Here is a 22258-nt window from a genome sequence, read left to right on the forward strand (position 1 = left end):
AGCCCCGCATCGGGCTCCCTGCTCCTTTCTCTCTGTCAAATAAATAAATAAAATTAAATTTAAAAATAAAAGTACATAAATCTTTACTTTTTTTTTTAAGATTTTATTTATTTGACAGAGAGAGAGACAACGAGAGAGGGAACACGAGCAGGGGGAGTGGGAGAGGGAGAAGCAGGCTTCCCGCGGAGCAGGGAGCCCGATGCGGGGCTCGATCCCAGGACCCTGGGATCATGACCTGAGCCCAGCAGATGCGTAACGACTGAGCCACCCAGGCGCCCCCGTAAATCTTTACTTTCAAATGAGTAAGAAAATCTTACTATAAACTGTGAAGGTCTTAGAGGCTATTTCCCAAATAACCAGACACACAATTTCTCTATCTCAACTAGCTTTCTGTTTAGATTCAGGCATCTTTTATTTTCAAATTGATATTAAAAAAAGAAAATCTTACCAGAAAATCAACAGGATCATCCGGTCTGACCTTACAACACTCATTCAGCCCCTCCATCAGTGTTGGCATCACGTGGGTCATTAAGTAGTTTCTCAGGGGAATAGACTGGGCCTCTAGTAATTCTCTTTCTTCTCTTTTCACTTCCTCTAGTCGTTTATTCTACAAATAGAACATTTGGGGCTTGGGGTAAACAGACAGAAAGGGGAGAACACTTTCACCCGATTCACCTCCGAGTTAATTAGAGCCGGATACCGCTTTACGTGGTCACCACATTATGATAAAGATGGCATTGCAAAGAGCAGATGAAAGATGTACATGGTGTTGTAACAACTGCTTAGTAATCTAGAAAATATTAAACTGGATCCCAAACTCGCTTCTTAAATCAAGATAACTTCTAGCTGCCCAGATGAAGAAAGTAAGAATGGGAGGATGGGAAGGAAGGAACGAAGGAAAGAATCACAGAGGTGCTAATAGAAAGTCTAGAAGGTATTCATTCATCTGGTGGATGCCTGTTGTTCCTTGCTCAGCATATGGTCCCTCCTCTCTGGGGAATAGTAATTTCCAGATTTCCTTTGAGAAGTCTCCCTTCTTAGCCTGGTGGTTTAGGTGGGACTTAAGCCCATCAGTCCAGCCCACCTCCTGGCTGTGGATGTTAGTAAAGGACAAACACTTTTATCAGGTAGAACCTAAGGATGATGCCAATGTGGAGGGCAGAGCAGAGATAGGGACCCCAGGTCCTTGGTAAAACCATCTAAGCCACTATATCAAGCCTTGCCTGAAGCCAGCCCTACCCCCCTGGACTTTGATGTGAATCTATAAGCTTTCTTTATTTCTAAGCCATTTGGAGTTTGCTTTTCTGTCACTTGCAAGATAAAGAGTCCTAACCGGTATTATTTGTTTGAAAAGAGTCTTTCCCAGCAAGACAGCAAACCCAGAAATCAACATGGGAAGCAGACTGATGGATTTGACTACATACCACCATAAAACTTCTTTATGTCCAGAAGAGACACCATAAATGCTGCCAAAAGATAACTGATGAGTTTGAGAAAAACTATTTGCAACAGATTATAAAAAGCTAGGCTATCACGGGATGCACACAGTTTGCCAGGCACTGACTGAGGATTTATGCACGTACTGACTCATCACCCCCGTCCCATCGCTCACCCCCGTCGCTGTATGAAGCAGGTACTATCATCATCCTCCTTTTACAGATGGAGAAACGGAGGCACAGAGCCACAAACTTCAAAGGAGAAGGAGCAACAGTTGGACTCTAGCAACACAGCTTGGGAAACCCTTGCCTCCCGAGGCCGTTCGTGTTTCTATGACTACACTACCTTCTCAGGAGCTGTTCTTGCAGAAATACTAAGAAAAGGACACACCGCCCAAACACAAGCAGAGAGAACGTGCAACGTAAGAAATAGAAATGCCAACGAACACGGGAAGAGCTGTCACACGCCTGACCAGAGAGATGAATATTAGAGCACTGGGTTGGGGTTTTGTTTATCAGGTTGATATTTTGTGAGCAAAATTGAGAAAGCAGGGTTAGAGGAAGTGTAGGGAAAGCCACTGGTAGACAAGGTGTGAGCTGCTTTACCTTTGCTAGAAGGTAGTTTCGAAATATGTATCAAAAATTAAACCACCTGTAGTCTGATCTAACAAAATCCAGGAATTTGTGCTAAGGAGATAAGCAGGCACCCAAAGATGTGTGCCTAAGGACACCCTTCCTTTGTCTCCTCCTTCCTTCCCCAAATATTTGTTGGGTGTCTGTTACGTCCCAAGCACTGTTCTTGGCATTGGAAATATGGTAGTGAACAACATAGACAAAAATCCTTGTCCTCATGTGATTTAAATTCTGCACAGAGAAAAGACAATAAACAAGATAAATATAGAAAATATATAGTCCATGAGAATAAGTGCAAAAAGAGGGAAATTGAGAAATATAAAAGGGGATATGACAGGTGGTGGGGAGTGGCAGGGGTTGACATTTTTTTTAAAGATTTTATTTATTTGAGAGACAATGAGAGAGAGAACACAGAGGGAGAGAGAACACATCGAGAGGGAGAAGCAGATTCGCCACCGAGCAGGGAGCCCGACGCTGGACTCGATCCCAGGACTCCGAGATCATGACCCGAGCCAAAGGCAGATGCCTAACCAACTGAGCCACCCAGGCGCCCCATGGGGTTGACATTTTAAACATGGTGTGCAGGAAAGGCTTCCTTGGAAAGATGGCTTTTTAGGCAAGACCCAAAGCAAAGGAGGAAGTTAGTTGCGCAGACGGTGTGTTGTTGAAATGCATCAAGCCAGAACCTTGAGGGCCCCCAATAATGAGTTTGGACTTTGGTCTCACAGTGATGCAAGCCTGTGAAGCGTTTCAACAGGGAATTGCCCTCGTGGAACCAGATGTTAGGAGGACGGCCAGGGGCAGCATGGAAACAGGAGGGAAAGGGACAGGTGCACCGTGCGGAGACCAGTGAGGAGGCGCCGTAATTCGGGCGAGAAACTCCGACCCTGACCAGAAGTGAGGAGCTGTGGGTAGATCTGAGTATGATTTTCAGAAGCAGAGTAGGTACGACTCCGTGATTTGGGGAACTGAGACGGTGAAGGAGGCTGACCACCCAGGTGAGAGGGATAAATGGAGGAAAATCAGAAGAAATCCCAAGGTTGGCATGTAGCACCAGGGGACCCAGTTACAGGGATCTGGATTATCAAAACTCCCGGCGACGGCTAGTTACTGTTATCATGATTATTTATCCCAAGCAAAAGACCAAGGGCACCTTTTAGGAAATGGTCCTATGACAAAACAAAGAAAAAAAAAAACGTGCTTGGGTATTTCCATGACATTTCTCTTCGAGCAGGATGGGAAATGCAGCTGTCCTAAATGGCTTGACCCCCCCACCCCCAACCCATGCCCACACTCACTCACCCACTCCTCCCAGCGAGCGATCTTCTCGGCCAACTCCACAGCTTCCTTGGCCTCCCGTTCTGCTTCGTGCATCGCCTCCTTGGCTAGGCGCTCCTCCACAGCCCTCCGCTCCTCTTCTGCCTTTTCTTCATCCGTTAAACCATAATTTCGAGGCTCCCCGATCTCTTTGATGAGCTGTTTGATGGCCAGTCTGTTCTGAGGGTCTTCAAGTTTTCCTACATCTTTAAATACCAGGAGAGAGGAAGGAGATCAGCACACACATACATTCTGCCACATACTCTGAGATCACATTCCAGAAAATTCTTTGTTCCCATAAACGTGCCATGGTACGTTATGGAAATGACCGCATTGCGCTTTGCTGTTCCAGTGGCCAGCACGGTTCAGGATTTCTTGGCTCACTGGCAAATATCAGCGCTGTGGCTGGGAGTCCCAGGGCTGGAAAACTGGGGCTCAGTCTTTGAGCTCTGACAGCACTGATTTTGAGTTGGGGTGGGGGGCGGAAGGACCTCCTCCAAAAAAAAAAAAAAAAGAGTTATCCATCCCTGGAAGCATCCAAGCAGAGAAAGATGCTTCTATGGGGGTTTCCACAGGAAGAAGTCCGCTCTTGTTGAAAACCAGATAGGATTTCCTCCATTTCTTTTTTTTTTTTTTTTTTTTTTCTGTTTCTGAGACTCAATGATCCTGGGATACATTTCCAATTCATAAGAAAAACAAACCATTTCAGTTAGCCTACTTGAATAGGGAAAAGTCCAGATTCCAGAATATCTGACTAATGTTAACATCAAGACCAAAAAAAAAAAAAAACCAAACCCACAGCAGCTTCTTGGTAAACAACGGGTTTCTCCACAAAGTCACTCAACACTAAATTCTACACCACTCTCTTGGGTTTGCTTGGAAGGTGCCCCCGTGGAAGGGTGTGCAGTGGATGATTTTGGTTCTCAGCGCCGCAGACCTTCCTAGGAGTAAGGTTCCTCTCACCCCGCCCCAGGCACAACCACAGCCATGCCCGCTCCCTCTGTTCCTACAGTATGACCTTGACCCAGACTAGAGGCACCTCTAGCTTCTGCATGGGAAGAGGGGAAGAACTGGGTCAATGTATCACTTGGTGGGAGGAAGCCAGCCCCCAAAAAGCAAACAAAACCAAAATAACACAAAACTCATATATTCCACTTACTGCCTGTGCTCTGACATTTAAATGTATTTCTCCCGATTTCTCTAACAGAGTAATTACAACTTGACGTGCTTGAAAGTGCTCTGAAACACTTTTGAAGAGGCTCACGTTTGGAGACTAGTGCTGCCCAAACCAATGCTTCTGCCCTGACCCTGGGACAGGGGAATTGCTGATTGGGGGTGGGAGCCTGCCCAAACCATGACCTTGGATTTGCCCTTCTAGGGATGTGTTATCAGGGTGGAAAGTCTAGCTCTAGGCTTGGCTCCCAGGGTAGAAGCTCCTGGGTTGTGGGGCAGCTCCAGTTCACCATGTGGGTGGTGGAGGAGAGGTGATGGTCCAAAGAGCTGGAAAGAAAGAGACTCCCAGAGAGAAGAGGAGTCCAAAAGTGCAGGGAGAAAATGTAGGTGCCAGCCCCATTCCTGATCCTTCTGAGGCTGGTCTGCTTTCCTGACCTTGACCCCTCTCCCACACCCATCCCTAAGATCCATTTCTCCCTTCCCTTGTACGTCATCTCCTGCTTGTCCGGGGTAGAGATGAGGCCAGATGTGACGGGCACAGAATGAGACAGGAACGGGCCCAGAATGAGACAGGAACGCAATGACCACTCATCCACTCCTCCCTCCTCATTTCTGTCTTTCTCAACATTTCTCCCCGGGGCTCTCCTGATTTTTCCATAAATACCTTTTTGAGCTTTACTGAAAAGATGGCAATCACTGTTTTTGTGCAATGTGCTCACCATTCTCTCCCAGTTCTCTAATCAAATAGGGTGAGCTACTTTCCATAAGGAGATTCAAATCCTAAGGTTTTACATGGAAAACGTGGGTCCAGTGCGTACAGACACGTCCAGATGAGGACAAAACCCAACTGTTTCCGCGGGTGCCAAATGGATTTTGTAGATTTATAAATTGCATTATCTTTTTATTGCTTAATAGCACGCTATGTTATGCCTTAGTAATAACAAAATTAGTTACCACGTGTTGAACTTCCCGGTACTCCAGACACTTCCTGTCTATTATCTCTGCATTTGGAACAACTCTATAAGCCAGGGGTTATTTTCCCATTTCACAGATGAAAACACAGATGAGCAGAACCAGTCCTGAAATCAGCTCTCCTGCCTCATGCAGACATCGTTCGTTGGTGCTACACCTCCCAGGACTCCAGGGTCCAGATGCTGTCCCATCTGGCTCTTGAGTGCAAAGAGAGACCCAGAGAGACCCTCAGGGGTTCAGCCTGGCCACTAAGCTGCCACCAGGCTAGGGGGTTCTCATCAAACCCAGGGGAGGAAGAAATGTCAAGATCCAGGAAGCCAGAAAGGAAGTCTCGCGGTTCACCAAAGCCCAGGGAAGTAGAAACATCTATGACAGCTGAGATTTGGAGCCAGGAACAATGACGCCACGGTGAGGTTGATGACAGCTCCTATTTACTGAGTACCTGCTGGGTGCTAAGATCTGAGTTCAGTGTTTACTGGAAACAAAGAGGAATGCAATGAAGAACAATTTGCTTTCTGAGTAGCAGTGTGTGTGTGGGGGGGGGGGGGGGTGTCAGATGGCTGGGATAAAGGCCAGGAGGGGCTCTATGAAGAACACCGGACCCTACAATGCTACAGGAACAAAACGCTGCCCCCAAGGAAGCTGGGAGAATGCCCCAAAGAAGCCAGCAGCAGATATACATATCTTTGAAGTGTCCTTTAAAAAAAGTGCCAATTTGGTATTCGATTTCATAATGTATGTATATGTTTTCATATAACAATACCCAACACGCCCCCCAATGCACACACCAAATTCTCAAGTAGAAGGACTCCCCAGGAGGAGGACTCCCCTGTTTATCCTGTGACCTCCTGGCCCCAGGGACATAGCTCTGCTCCCCCGTCCCCGCCCCAGCCCTATGACAGACAGGCAGCAGGGGTTCCTTGGGTTGGCGGCGGTGGGGGGGGGGGGGGCAGTGACACTTGGCAGTGGTTCTTCACATTCACCTTAGTCCTGAGCTCATTTCATACCAATATGTATCGGGTGGATTTCAATCTCATCGAAATAGTTGATGACAGTCTCATCTTCAGTATTGAGGTCCCGGTAGTTACTCAGAGCCCGGAGGAAGCGGTCCTGGCTGTAATGGGTCCCTGCCACGATGCTCTCAGGAAGGTTCATCACCCGCTCCTTCAGGAACTCATCCGAGGCATCCAGCACACAAACAAACTCTGGGGAGAGAGAGAGAGAGGCTCCTGAGTTAACCCAAGGATGAAGGGGCTAACTAGCAGGTGCTGGTGGCCGGACCAGTGCTTAACCTGAAATGTCCAGTTACCAGAGACCTCATGACAAATTGGCCTCCTTGCTGCCTCTCATGGAACATACGTAGATACAAATCACTGACATTTCCAAACACCACCCGATGAGGCCCAACCAGCTGGTATTTTGTGAGATCTGTTATTTTTCTATTTTTTCCCTCTTTCTTTCCTTCCTTCCCTTTAAAAAAAAAGCAACAGAAATTGGAAATAGCAAATTTTTAATGACAAAAAAAATAGCAAATCTAATACCAAATAGCAAATAGTAGCAAATCTAATCATCGAATAACAACAAATCCGATAAGAAAAAGCAGCAAAAATCAGAATTAGTGCATCTCTGATAACCCTGTGGCATCAACCGCCTCCCAGTCAACCCCCACCCCGCCCTCTTCCCAGCACAGCATCACGGGCTTCCAAAGAGACTAGCGGCTGAGCAAACTGATGGCCAATTTGGGAAATTAATAAAAACAAGGACTCCCCTTGGGACTTCAATTTCCCAAGGATCCAGCTGTCTTCTAACTTAATGCAATTGGCTAGGAAGCATCTGCCTTCCATTCAACAGAGCGCTTATCTGATGTTGGACACGGGGATCAGATTAATGATGGGGATCATTTCACCCACCTGTGATTTTCTTTTTCTTTTTCTTTTTTTAAAAATATTTTTTTTATTTATATGACAGAGAGAGTGCAAGCACAAGCAGGGGGAGTGGCAGGCAGAGGGAGAAGCAGGCTCCCCGCTGAGCAGGGAGCCCGACGTGGGGCTCGGTCCCAGAACCCTGGGATTATGACCTGAGCCGAAGGCAGACGCTCAACGACTGAGCCACCCAGGCACCCCCCACCTGTGATTTTTCTTTTAAACTATGAAAGCAGCTGTTTCTCCAGCTTCTTGTATAAGTTCAGTAGATATTTGTTGAGGGAATGAATGGTTAAAGTGCACATCAGTGAAATAGACTTTCTACGTGAGTTACTATTCTGAGAGGTTCTCAACACGGTCAGAGTACACGGGTGCCCAGATCATTAACCAGGTGTATTACAAATAACTTGCTACCTGTAAGAGTCTGGCAAAGCATGGTAACGGTTTAATTTTTATCCTAAAATTGTATTGGTTCCCTGTGGGCTAAATCCGGCCCATCATCTGATTTTGTAAATCAAGTTTTACTGGGACATTTAAAGATTAATTAATTAATTAAATTGTATTGGTTTGCCACATAATGGTGCCATTTTCACTCAAATGCATTCTAATAAGATTTCTTGAGTGAGTGAGAAAAGTCAGTGTATGGAGCAGAGCCCAGAGCAGAGTGTGCCTATGGGGCAAGTGGATGTCCATTGAATACCATCTACTTCGTGTGTTAACAGGGAAAATAAAGGTGAGGACAGAGCTTGTGGAACAAGATCCAATAAATTCATAACCAGGGCGCCTGGGTGGCTCAGTTGGTTAAGCGACTGCCTTCGGCTCAGGTCATGATCCTGGAGTCCCGGGAGCAGGGAGCCCGCTTCTCCCTCTGACCCTCCTCCCTCTCATATGCTCTCTCTCTCTCTCATTCTGTCTCTTTCAAATAAATAAATAAATAAAATATTTTTTAAAAAATTCATAACCATAGTCTGATGCTGCCACTATTCTGACCTATTTTAATTTAGTTTAGATGCTCATCTGTGATCATTTGATTTTCAGGAGTGGCTATATTTTGAAAAGGAGAGGAGACAGCTGGACCTCCAAATGCTGGTAGAGTACTTGAAATTATGTCACTAAATTCACTGAAATTTGAATCTAGTTAAGCTCCATGACGTCAGGCATCTAGATGAAAAGTTAATGATTCTGTTAGTAATCTAAGAATTTTAAAATGCGATGCTGTATTTTTCTCCCCAGTGATTGGGAGAAGGAAGATTCCAGTTAATCGAGTACCATGAACAGTGAGTGATGTCCTTGGCTTCCAGATTTCAAAGAATTTTAGCGTGATGGAATATATTTCCCACTGGATGATTTTTTTTTTTTTTAAGTAAGCTCTACACCCAAGGTAGGGCTTGAACTCATGACCCCAAGATCAAGAGTTGCGTGCTGTACCAACTCAGCCAACCAGGTGCCCCCAGATGATATTTTTATTTTTTTATTTTTTTAAAGATTTTTTTATTTATTTATTTGACAGAGAGAGAGAGCACAAGTAGGCGGAGAGGCAGGCAGAGGGAGAGGGAGAAGCAGGCTCCCTGCTGAGCAGGGAGCCCGACGGGGGGCTCAATCCCAGGACCCTGGGATCATGACCTGAGCTGAAGGCAGCCGCTTAACCAACTGAGCCACCCAGGCGCCGCCCCCCCCAGATGATATTTTTAAAAAGTCCTTTCTCTCTTATGATTCAGACAGAACTTCAGGATTTTGCAGTACCTAGAGATAATTATTCAGAACATCCACTGTGCTGGGGAGCCTGGGTGACTCAGTCGGTTGAGCATCCAACTTTTGATTTCAGCTCTGGTCATGATTGTGAGATCAAGCCCCACGTTGGGCTCCCAGCTCAGCTCAGAGTCAGCTTGGGATTCTCTCTCTCCCTTTCTCTCTGCTCCTCCCCCCACTTGCGTGCTCTCTCTCTCTCTCTCCCTCTCAAATAAACAAATAAATTGCTTTTTAAAAGAAGGAATGTCTACTGTCCTTGTACTGGCTAACTGTGGATAGCAAGTAATAGATTTCTGCTTGGTAAGATTGTATATAACAAGGAGGTCACTGTGTTTGGCTATCTAGAGTCATGTGAAAATCTGTTTTTTGTTGTTTTGTTTTGTTTTTTGGGTTTTTTTAATGTTTTTTTTTTAAGATTTTGTTTATTTATTTGACAGAGAGCGAGATAGCGAAAGAGGGAACACAAGCAGGGGGAGTGGGAGAGGGAGAAGCAGGCTTCCCGTGGAGCAGGGAGCCTGATGCGGGGCTTGATCCCTGGACCCTGAGCCGAAGGCAGATGCTTAATGACTGAGCTACCCAGGTACCCCTGTTTTTTGTTTTAGATTTATTTATTTATTTGAAGAGGGACAGAGGGAGAGAGAGAGAGAGAGAGAATCTCGAGCAGACTCCCCACTGAGCCTGACAAAGGGCTTGATCTCACGACCCAGGAGTTCATGACCTGAGCCAAAATCATGAGTTGGACACTTAAGCAACTGAGCCACCCAGGCGCCCCTGAAAATCTGTGTTTTAAAACATTTTTTCCATAGTCATCAAGCAGATACAACTGTATTTATTTATTGATCTACTTTCACTTTTTTAAGTAGGCTCCATGTCTGATATGGGGATCAAACTCATGACCCTGAGATCAAGAGTGGTGACTCAGCCAGGAGCCCCAAGCAGGTATGACTTTAAACTTGTCTGCTTCAACAACGAGATCTGAAAAGAACTGAACTGGATACAGGCTAGCAGCAGTTGTAAAAAGCAATGATTTATCAAGGAGAGATAATACCACCTATGACTGGGTCACCATAGATTGAAATGTGTTATCATTCAAATCAAGCACGGAGACTTGTATTAATCAGATTTATTATTTTCTGTATCTTACGATGTTCTGACATCTCCGAAGGGAGTTACACACCTGGAGAGACACTGCCCCTTTCAGGACTAGCTAATTCCTAAAGATAGTCAACCACTTACTCAGGAGGATGGCCCTCATATACAAGATGACCACCCCCTTTTTATAACTCTCACACACCAAGCCAATATTTCCCTGCCTTAAATCATCCCAGAGCCAGGTACCAGGGAACTAGAGAGCAAAACCCACTGGGGCTGGCTCAAACTAGCCAATCCTCTAAAAAAAAAAAGCTGTTTACTCAGCCTTGCCTTGCCTTTCCCACAGAAACCCCAGTTAAGGCAATGGCTTAGCCTTCCCCTCGATGCTTCCTGCTTCCTGACCAAGCCTCGCACACTTCCCCACATGACCCAGCATGGTGCGGCACACCCCCTGCTCTGGGGACCCTGCTTTCAATGGCATTGGCCTCTCGTGTCCTCACTCAGCCACCTCCCTGTACTCAAATCCCCCGGGGACAAATGAGACAATTCTCTCATTTCTTCCAGGAAGACAGAAAATAATGACAATTTCCAGAAAGAGGATAACTATGAGCAGACTAAACATTCCAAATAGATGACATGTTCAACCCGTTTGGATCACATCCAGCAGAGGGGGGGCAGCCCAGGGGACCACGCTTAAGAATCATTGACTGTTTCATGTGCGTGATTCCATTTCCTGAAGGGGTTTCATTAATTCTGTGCTTTGGAGGCAGTGGGAAGAGCAGACCGAGTTTGAATTTAAGCCATTCTGTGTACCAGGGAAGCGGGCTTGGGTAAGTCCCTGGGCTTTGGCTTCTGGATCAGGTAACCACGGGACTAATTCCAGCCTGACAGGACCGTGCAAAGGCTCAAGGAATTCCTATCTCATGCAGTTCTGGGCAGACGAATGGTTCATTGAGCTGCCCCAGTGAGAGCATGAGGATTTACAATGCAGTTTGCAATGAATGAATATTGCCCGGAAGTGATAAACTCTCAGAAACCAGACAGATCTGGTTAATCGACTTTACTTTTTAACTTTTGTTAAGCCCAATGCATACGTTCACGGGAAATCCAAGACAACCCACCCCCTTTGCTGTTGCAAGTTCCTGCAAGGCTTCAGGGCCCTCAGGCAAACAGTAAATATCTATCCCTGAGGATGACTGCTTTCTGGTGGCCCCAGTGCTTCCAGAAGCTTCATGGCAAGCTGTCATCAACTGACTCCCGTGGGGACTCTGACGCAAGTGAGCAGCCCCCCCCTCCGCCCCCCACCATTACGACCTCAGGCTCAGTTGCTGAAAAAAGCTGTTTTTGTGTTTCCTATGATGATATCGCACGCAAATTGATTAAAAAAAAAAAAAAACTTGAAAAGTTCAAGGCAAGGTCACAAGAAATGCCTGCCGGGTACTCAGCAAATCCTTTTTCGTGGAATACATTGTTTATGCTTTACTTCCAAGAGGACATGGTGCAACGACTGTGTATTTACGTGGACAGTGAACCAAGACACTCTGCACCTGCCCAGTCTCAACCCTGGATTTGGGAAAGATGATGGCATGGCTAGCACCTAAAATGGTAGGAAGGGTCCAGTCCCTGGTCATCTTGCCAACTGACTCAGAAGTCAAGGCATTAGGGGACTGGCCACCCAGTGCTTTGTTCCTGGAGGGAGCAGCAGAAAAGAACATTCTCAAAGAGACTTCTGTCCATTTCAGAACTTAGTATTCCTGTATTCCTGATTGCTGCCCCCCATACATTCCCTAGCTTGAGAGTGTACGTTTAAGGGTATCGTTTTCCCTTTTTCCCTAAAAAAAAAAAGAGAGAGAGAGAGAGAGAGAGAGAGAGAAGGAGAGAGAGATCTGTTTTACTGACATCGAAAAGATGGTTTGGGTGCAAAATGGCATTCCCCTAAATATGACCTTCAAGAAATATTTTAAACTTACCAGGTATGATTAGTTTATCAAAGGGAAACATTTTGCCTCTGACATCTTCTTCTTCCTCCTCATCTTCTTCTAATAAAACAAAATATACATTGTTGTGTTTATTACGTGCTATCACTATGGACAGCTTGGCAAAAAATTAAAATATTTTAACTAGAGGTTAACTAGAAAACTAACCAATAATAGAAAAGCCTGCATTTTAGACACAGTCTCTCTGATTTTTAAATTTTAACTGAGTGACTATTACTACGATACATTGCAACTTATCTGAATGTAAGGAGGGGCGTCTGGCTGGCTCAGTCCGCAGAGCATGTGGCTCTTATCTCAAGGTTGTGAGTTCAAGCTCCACGTTGGGGGTAGAGTTTACACAAAGAAAGAAAAGCTTAAAAAATAAAATAAAAAATAAGAGGAACACTCGAACTTACGATTGAACAGGTCTTTAGCTTGCTCATAGGTCTTTGGGAATCCATCCAAAATATAACCTTGATTCCTGCAAGGCATAGATTTCACCTTTTCTTTGATAAATCTAATTATATATTGATCTTCTAGTCGGCCTGGTAAAAAGAAAAAAAAAATATATTACTAGGGAGTCACATTCTACATGGCGGTTACATTCCAAAGCCATCTCAAAATTTGTTGTGTAGTCAACGTTACTACTGAAAATCTTTTATTTTCCCTTAAAGTTACAAATATGTGGTTTTGTATTTTGAACATGACACATTGAACCGTAATGCACAATAAAATAGGAGAACCCAATGAGCTTGTCTGCAATAAAGACCAGAAGCAAATGCTGATGTCTGCAATTCCCAAATATTCTTCTGGGTAAAGTCACAACTTCTGGATGAAGCAGAACAAGGAGCAAGTGGAGATGTCCCGAGTGTTACCACTTGCCAGCAGGGTTCACTCAATTCTGTTTTGATATTATGCCTTAATACATAGCCTTATAGCCTTAAGACATAGTAATAATAGCCTTAATACATAGAAATAAATGTTTCCATTGTAAGATTTAAGTGAGATAGTGTTCACGTGTTGTTAACACACGACTTATTATTAATAGTGTAACAATAGTAATAAATATTTGCTGCATTGGAATAAAAATCAAGCTTGGGGTGCCGGACTGGCTCAGTTGGTAGAGCATGCAATTGATCTCGGGTGGTGAGCTTGAGGCCCACGTTGGGTGTAGAGATTACTTAAAAATAAAAAGGAAAAATTAATTAAAAAATAAAAATTGAACTTGATCTGACTCTCAAAGGTAGGGTTCTCTTTAAAGCTGCAGGAACCAACGCCCTCCCCACCCCGGGTCTCTCCAAATCTGCATTCCCGACCTTGGCCCCGCTACGCAGTTCTTTCTCCAGCCTTGGAGGCTGGATTCCGGCGGTTGCATGGCATCACTGAGGAGGGAGGAGTCTGTTCTAAAACGGGCACAGTGGTTAAAGGACGATATGATGCAGCTTCGCTGCGATATTCATGTATTATTCTATTGTAATTATCAAACAGCTACTGTTTCTGAGACACGACCCTGCCCTTACGTTGCTTAATGTGTGCGTTACAGTATGGTGAGTTTGGCAACTTTGAGTAATTGATCTACAAAGCTCTTTCTAGGGTTATACCATACTTTTAGTTTATCAGTGGGTCTACAATATAAAATAGTTTTGGTCTCTCTTTTTTTCAATTTGTTTTAGAGAGGGAGAGAGAATCTTTTTTTTTTTTTAAGACTTTATTTATTTATTTGACAGAGAGAAAGCAAGAGAGCACAGGCAAGGGGAAAGGGAGAAGCAGACCCCCAGCTGAGCAAGGAGCCTGATGTGGGACTCTATCCCAGGACCCTGGGATCCTGACCCGAGCCAAAGGCAGACGCTTAACCGACTGAGCCACCCAGGCGTCCTGGGGTTTGGTGTCTTTTAATCACTGTATTCATGACAATAAAATAATGTCATTAAAACACCTCTTCTTTCTTCTACCTCCCATTGCCACACAACTCATTAGGCAGGAACTGATTCAAAACTAATTGCATCTTCCAGAAATTTAAATGTTAGGGCTGAGACCAAAAAAAAGAAAGAAAGAAAGAAAGAAAATCAAAGGCATTATTTCACATAATGAAATTCCTTGAAATGATTTGACATTATTTCTCAGTAAGGTTCACTGTGGTGCAAAGAAATAAAGCCAAATAAAATGTCGAGGGATTCAGCAAAAATCGAAGACGAGTTTTATCTAAGCAGTCTATTTCTGATTTTCAAAGGTTCTGTTGCTGAGGCAAAGGCACATACATGCTCAGAAATCAAGCTTCAGGCCCCTCCATGCATCCCTTGGTTGATTTCAGCCAGCCAGCTTTGCCATTCACTCCTGTTTGTTTCAGAGCTGAAGCGTTCGGTATGCAAGAAGGGACCTCGAGCAGCAGGTTCTGATAACGGCGGAATGTGGGTACACAAAGGGCCAAGCTCAAATGGCTCTCTCTGGAGAACCGTGACCTCCTCGAGATACACCCATGACCTTGGCAGTGTGGAGCTCCTTGGAAGGGGACTGTCACTTCTACTTTGAAATGAATGAACACAGCCCTACAGGACAGCCTTGAAAACACCACCTGCTCTTTTTTTTTTTTTTAGTCTTTCATATTCAAGTAATATTTAAAATGCTAATATGAATCCATATTCACAATTACTAAAACACGTTTCAAAAAATAGGTGCCTCCAACGTTTTAAAATAATCCATGCAGAGGACACACACTAGGATACTGAAAAAGTTACATACGTCTCCCTCCCCCCAATTGTTCATTTTTTAAAAGATTTTATTTATTCATTTTTTTTTTTTGGTGCAAAATGGTGGTTTTATTAAAGCATGGGGACAGGACCTGCTCAGATTTTATTTATTCATTTGAGAGAGAGAGAGAACAAGCAGGGGGAGCAGCAGAGGGAGAGGGAGAAGCAGACTCCTCGCCGAGCAGGGAATCCCACTCGGGGCTCGATCCCAGGACCCCGGGGTCATGACCTGAGCCAAAGGCAGACGCTTAACGACTGAGCCACCCAGGCGCCCCAATTTCTATTTTCAAACTCACAGAAAAGTTGAAAGACTAGTCCAATGACCACCTGGAACTCCACCAACTAGTTTCAATAATCCCACAATGCTTTTGAAACACATAAACTGAGCCCAAAGAATCGGCAACCTGGTGCATTCCAGTTTAACCAGGCCCCCATTTTGGCTGCATTGTCGGGGGCGGACTGGAGCGGAATCCTCAGAACACGGAGATGCCCCAATGCAGGATTGTGAAATTGGTCTCGCTGGAATCGTTAGTTATTTACTAACAAATGGGGTCATGCGAGGGGAAAGCGAGCTGACCTCTGTCCTTGCTCCGGCGGTGTAATTTCTATGTTAGGTCTGTGCAGGGAGCTCAGAGGTCTTGTTTCGTCCAAACATAATCAAGGTCCACATTCTAGTTTTAGGTAAATACGAATAGGAAGGATTTGGGGGCAAACTTGAGGAAGAAAAACAAACAAACCAAAAACAAAAAAGAAAAACCTTCCTAAGGTTAAAGGGGACTGAATGAACTATTCCAATCTTGGTGGGGGGGGGGGGGGGCGGTGGCTGCAGGCCACTTCCTCTGTACTCTTCCAGGGCCCCTCGGGGCAGAGGCTGCTGACCCAGCGTGGCCTCTCTCTCTTTTTTTTTTTTTTTAAGATTTTATTTATTTATTTATCAGAGAGAGAGACAGAGACAGAGAGAGAGCACAAGCAGGGGAAGCAGCAAGCTCCCTGCTGAGCAAGGAGCCCAACGCAGGGCTCGATCCCAGGACTCCGGGGATCATGACCTGAGCTGAAGGCAGATGCTCAACTGACTGAGTCACCCAGGCGTCCCCAGAGTGGCCTCTCTTTACATTTGGGGGCAGAACAGAGTCGGCTGCCAAAGACAGGGCCCTTCTTGAGCTTGAGCAGAGCAGCGACACGCTTTGGATACAATTTTTGGGTTCTTGGGCGCCTGGGTGGCTCAGTTGGTTAAGCAACTGCCTTCGGCTCAGGTCATGATCCTGGAGTCCCGGGATCGAGTCCCGCATCGGGCTCCCTGCTCAGCAGGGAGTCTGCTTCTCCCTCTGACCCTCTTCCCTTTCGTGCTCTCTCTCTCTCAAATAAATAAATAAAATCTTTAAAAAAAAAAAACAATTTTTGGGTTCTTGCAAAGACCGGTTACATGTCTCTGTCCCATAAATATTGTCCAGGCTTTGTTTCGTCCCATTAGCCCGAATCCTAGGTGCTCTTCCCTCTCCTCTTGGGGTGGTGGTGTTCACCGCTCCCAGCGCCCTGCTCTGGCCTTAGCTCTCAGGCTTACGGTGTGCACACAGGGCAACGGACACCTGTAGATTCCTTACCACCCCAGCCCTGCCCTCCACCCTCTCCCGTGTCCTTGCCAGATTTCCCTCCCCAGGCGTCCTCACAGCAGAATGTCTTATCTTGGGTTGTGTCTCCTTCCCCAAGTGGTGGGAGCCAGGCGGCTGGTAGTCTCCCTAAAACCAGCATCCTGGCTCCCACGTATTTCATAGGGGAGGCAGAGGCAATGTTTTCTCTCAAAGTATTAACCTGGGTTTTCTACAGTCAGGAGAGCATGCTACTCTTGATCTCAAGGTCGTGAGTTTGAGCCCCGGGTCAGACATAGGGATGACTTAAAAAAAAAAAAAAAAGTTTAAAAAAAAAAAAAAGGGGGTCACCTGGCTGGCTCAGTCAGGAGAGCATGTGATGCTTGATCTCAGGGTCATGAGTTCAAGCCCGACGTTGGGCGTGGAGCCTACTTACTTTAAAATAATAATAATAAATAAATAAAATTTTTTAATTAAAAAATTTTCTAAAAATAAACTGGGTTTTCTGTGTACCTTCTTTTTCCTCTGGGACATCTCCGGGATTCTAAATTCCATTTCCTCCTGGCCCAGCCCATACCAAAGCAGAAACCAAGACACAGGTAATCAGCTACCTGTCTGAAGTGGACATCCAGCGTGTGCATACAAGCCCATGTTCTCCACCCCTAAACACCAGACTGGAGTGGCCTGGGGCAAGGAGACGTGGGGGAGAGACACCTTCATTGGGAGCCATGGAGACACTAGAATTCTTGAAGACGAGTGGCTGGGGAGAGGACCACCTGGAGGGACAAAGCGCCTGTGCTAGAAGACCAGAGGTGGGGAGGGCAGTCAAGAGTTGTGCCCCCAGGAATGCAGTGGGCGGTCCTCGGTGGGAGGGTCTGTGAAGGGCAACACCAGGAAGGAGCCATCTGTCGTCGCCCAGGCCTGGCTCATGCCTCTGTCCTTCTTCCCCGCCTCTCACCCGGCCAGCCCAACCCTGGAGGATCAGAAACAGCCACCAGCAAAGATGAGAGGAGGAGGGGGTAAGTGGAAAGAAGCCAAACATGCTTGAGGGGGTGACAAGGGGAGAAACTCCGTTGGATCAGAGTCCAGTGGTCACGCGTTGGACTAGTCTATAGGTGATACCAGTAAAACCCGTTCGATGGAGGATCTCGACTATCTACATAAATCAAAATGAAGTGGTTTTAGTTTCCGAATAATTACACTGGTTTTCTGCCAAATAACCAGGTCCCTTGGAAATGTCTAAGTTCAAAACAGCTTGCAGTCATTTGATTGGCACGGACTTCTTAAAGCATGAACAAAGAGACTACTTACTTATTATCTAGGAGTTGCAATGGAACCAGCCTGAAACTCTGTCCAAGCGGGAGAGGGGAGAGAATGGGTCCCGAGTTTGTGTTTAAAGTGACCCCTCACCCCAGTGAGTTTGTTCAACAAAATGCTTACAGTTACCCAATGAGTAAGGATATTTTTCCACTTACTTGTATTTCTTCCTGAATGTATTATGGCTCCATGTATTTCATCCACTTTTTTCTACTAAGGATTTAATGATTTTCTTACTAGTTTGCCTGAGCATTTTATATATTAAGGATATTAGGTCTTTATCATGTTAGCGGCAAATATCTTTTCCTGGTTTGTCCTTTGCCTTTTAATTAATGATTTTAAGATTTTATTTCTTTATTTGAGAGGGAGAGAGATCAGGAGCAAGGGGGAGGGGTAGAGGGAAAAGCAGACCCCTTGCTGAGCAAGGAGCCTGATGCAGGATCGATCCCAGGACCCCGGGATCATGACCTGAGCCGAAGGCAGAAGCTTAACCAACTGAGCCACCAAGCACCCTAATTAATGATTTTTGATGCTTCTAAAATATATGACTATACATTTGGTCTTTTATTATTGTTAACTTGAGTTCTTTCCCGTCCTATGATCAGACAGTCACCAAACATCAATGGTGATTTTTTCCTCCTGGGGAGGCGGGGGTGGGATTATGATTGAAATTTCTTTGTTATATGTTCTGTACTTTATTTATTTTTTTTAAAGATTTTATTTATTTATTTGAGAGAGAGAGAATCAGAGATAGAGAGCACGAGAGGGAAGAGGGTCAGAGGGAGAAGCAGACCCCCCGCTGAGCAGGGAGCCCGATGCGGGACTCGATCCCAGGACTCCAGGATCATGACCTGAGCTGAAGGCAGTCGCTTAACCAACTGAGCCACCCAGGTGCCCTGTTCTGTACTTTAAATAGCAAACAAATAGTCTTTTATAACAAGGAAACAAAGCTTGTTAACAAGAGCAGCCCCGAGCTGGGCACACTACCTGCATTCTGCTCCATGCTTTCTTTGATGCCATCCAAGAGCTCCTGTGCATCTTCCACATTCTCCTCCTCTTCCCCCTGCTCACCTTCTTCTTCCTCTTCCCCTTCATCCTTAAGTGTGACAATCGCCTCCTACATACCACAGGGATATTCAAATTGGATGATGCCCCGCACGGATCTGCTACTCACAAAATCATCTGGCGCGTGATCCTGGAAAAGGCTGGTGTCCAAATAGGGAATACGCTCACCCACAGTCATTGTGCAAGTTGTCAGGATGCATGTATCTACAAAGATGGTTGAGAGCCTCGAGGTTTTTCTTACTCTATTTTAGGAGAAGAATCTGTTTCTGTGTTAACACCAGAACTGCTTAAGAATCAACACTTTCTAGGTGTCAGGTGATATCTTACTTAAGGAAACACATTTTGTACAAATTAAGACTTTTAGGAATCATTTAAGGAAATATACCATAGCAGCTACCATTTCCAATAAAATGATAAAAAGCAGTTAGCTGAGGGGAGGGTGGAATGAATAGGCAGAGCACAGAGGATTTTTAGGGCAGTAAAACTACTCCATGGGATACGATAATGGTAAGTACATGTCATTATACGTTTGTCCAAACCCATAGGGTGTGTAACACCAAGAACAACCCTAAAGTAAACAATGGGCTTTGGGTGATAATGAAGCGTCCGTATAGGCTCATCAGTTGTAACTAATGTAACCATTCTGGAGGGGGTGCTGATAATGCAGGAGCTTATGCATGCAAAGGGGAGGGGATGTCTCTGTACCTACCTCTCAGTTTTGCTATGAACCTAAAATTGCTCTAAGAAAATAGTCTCTCTTTTTTTTTTAGAGAGAGAGAGGAAGTGTGTGTGTGCATGTGAGGGGGGAGGGCCTCTTAAGGGAGAGAGAATCTTAAGCAGGCTCCATACCCAGTGTGGAACCCAATGAGGGGCTTGATCTCATGACCCCAAGATCATGACCTGAGCCAAAATCAAGAGTCGGAAGCTTAACCAACTGAACCATGAAGGGACCCCAATAGTCTCTTTCTTTTAAAGCAGTTAATAAATAGTCTGATAATACTCTGAGAAACACACATCAAGAATAAAAAAAAAATCTAAAAAATATTGGGGTGCCCAGGTGGTTCAGTCAGTTAAGCCTCTGACTCTTTTTTTTTTTTAAGATTTTATTTATTTATTTATTTGAGAGAGAGAGAATGAGAGATAGAGAGCACGAGAGGGAAGAGGGTCAGAGGGAGAAGCAGACTCCCTGCCGAGCAGGGAGCCCGATGCAGGACTTGATCCTGGGACTCCAGGATCATGACCTGAGCCGAAGGCAGTCGCCTAACCAACTGAGCCACCCAGGCGCCCAAGCCTCTGACTCTTGATCTCAGCTCAGGTCTTGATCTCGGGGTGGTGAGTCTAGACCCCACATTGGACTCCACACTGGGCATGGAGCCTACTTAAAAAATGAAAACAAAAAAACTAAAAATGTTCCAGTCAACAGAGAGAATACAAGATATATTTTTTAGCAACAGCTGGAGACAAACTAAATTTCAAGGGCACCCCATGAAAGATGCTTCCATCGCACCGAGGAACGTCCTGTGGGATGCTGTTTTCATAACTGGGGACAACAACAAAATCCAATTAAAATAACAGATCTCTTTGCAGGATGCCACGTAAAATTAGTGGCTTCCTTATTACAAGACTAAGAAAAGCATTTTTAAGATATAAAAATTCCCAGTGAAGTAGTTAGAAATGTTACCAGTTTCGCTATGGCTTCGGAAATAACATCCTTCAATTTAATGTGATGCAACTTGTAGTGCTTAGACAAGGCTTCAGCAATACTGGATTTTCCCACAGCTGGAGGACCCAGAATGCAGATCTTGATTGGCTGCAAAAGAAGAACAAGGACCATCCAGTGATTTGTGAAAAAGCTGTGGTTCGACAGAGTGTTTTTCATTTCAGGGGGTGCCTTTCCTGAACATCTTGGGGTCCTGCAGCCTAACTCTCCTCTGTCAAGTCTCTAGAGTCACTTCCTCCACGGCCAGCCTCTGTGGTCAGTGCCACATCATCCTCACAGCACTGCTCCCCACTCAGGGAGTGGCCCTTCCTGTTCATTCGTTCAGCAGGTACTTAGTGAGCATCTACTATGTGCACCGACCAACCATGGGGGACACAACGCTCAATGAGATGTGCTCTGGATGTACGAGAAGTACTAAAAGAACACAGTACTAAAAGTACTAAAAACAAAGTACTAAAAAGTACTAAAGAACAAAGTACTTGAGCATTACACACTACCATGTTACTCTTTTTAAAACATTTTTTATTTAAAAATCAATTTTCAATTTAATTAACATATAGTGTACTGAAGTACTGAAGTACTAAAGTACTCAAACATTACACAAAAGTACTAAAAGTACTAAAGAACAAAGTACTTGAGCATTACACACTACCATGTTACTCTTTTTAAAAATTTTTTTATTTAAAAATCAGTTTTCAATTTAATTAACATATAGTGTGCTGAAGTACTGAAGTACTAAAGTACTCAAACATTACACAAAAGTACTAAAAGTACTAAAGAACAAAGTACTTGAGCATTACACACTACCATGTTACTCTTTTTAAAAAAATTTTATTTAAAAATCAATTTTCAATTTAATTAACATATAGTGTACTGAAGTGCTGAAGTACTAAAGTACTCAAGCATTACACAAAAGTACTAAAAGTACTAAAGAACAAAGTACTTGAGTGTTACATACTACCATGTTACTCTTTTTAAAAAAATTTTTATTTAAAAATCAATTTTCAATTTAATTAACATATAGTGTACTGAAGTACTAAAGCACTCAAACATTACACAAAAGTACTAAAAGTACTAAAGAACAAAGTACTTGAGCATTACACACTACCATATTACTCCTTTTTTAAAATTTTTACTTAAAATTCAATTTAATTAACATATACTGTATTATTAGCTTCAGAGGTAGAGTTCAGTGATTCATCAGTTGCATATAACACCGGTACTCATTACATCCCATGTCCTCCGAATGTCCATTCCCAGTTACCCCATCCCCCCACCTACCACCCTTCCAGCAACCCTCAGTTTGTTTCCTAGAGTTCAGAGTCTCTTATGGTTTCTCTCCCCTTCTGATTTTGTCTTATTTTATTTTTTCTTCCCTTACCCTATGTTCATCTGTTTTGTTTCTTAAATTCCACATATGAGTCATATTACTCTTACAAAGACAACAAAGACATAGAATTTCTGGTCCAGTGTGTGGGGGCTTAGATTATTGCCTCATGAATATTGTTTCTGGACTGACTGGGTCTTTAATCATACTTTACTTTTTAGCACAG

At 44.4% G+C, this 22258-nt stretch overlaps 1 protein-coding gene across 3 annotated transcripts in view; it reads right to left on the reverse strand.

The window, feature by feature from the left end:
• Positions 1-22258, reverse strand: part of AK7 (adenylate kinase 7) — a 63800-nt gene that overhangs the window by 375 nt on the left and 41167 nt on the right. For all 3 annotated transcript variants that reach the window (XM_027570229.1, XM_027570228.1, XM_027570230.2), the window contains 7 exons: positions 20667-20795; positions 18908-19037; positions 12687-12815; positions 12265-12333; positions 6539-6736; positions 3372-3592; positions 449-607 (listed from right to left, as the gene is read on the reverse strand). In XM_027570229.1, coding sequence (XP_027426030.1) covers positions 449-607; positions 3372-3592; positions 6539-6736; positions 12265-12333; positions 12687-12815; positions 18908-19037; positions 20667-20795 — 1035 coding nt within the window. The remainder of the gene's footprint in view (positions 1-448; positions 608-3371; positions 3593-6538; positions 6737-12264; positions 12334-12686; positions 12816-18907; positions 19038-20666; positions 20796-22258) is intronic.

The sequence above is a fragment of the Zalophus californianus genome, chromosome 6, assembly GCF_009762305.2.
Source record: "Zalophus californianus isolate mZalCal1 chromosome 6, mZalCal1.pri.v2, whole genome shotgun sequence".
In the NCBI taxonomy this organism is placed as follows: domain Eukaryota; kingdom Metazoa; phylum Chordata; class Mammalia; order Carnivora; family Otariidae; genus Zalophus; species Zalophus californianus.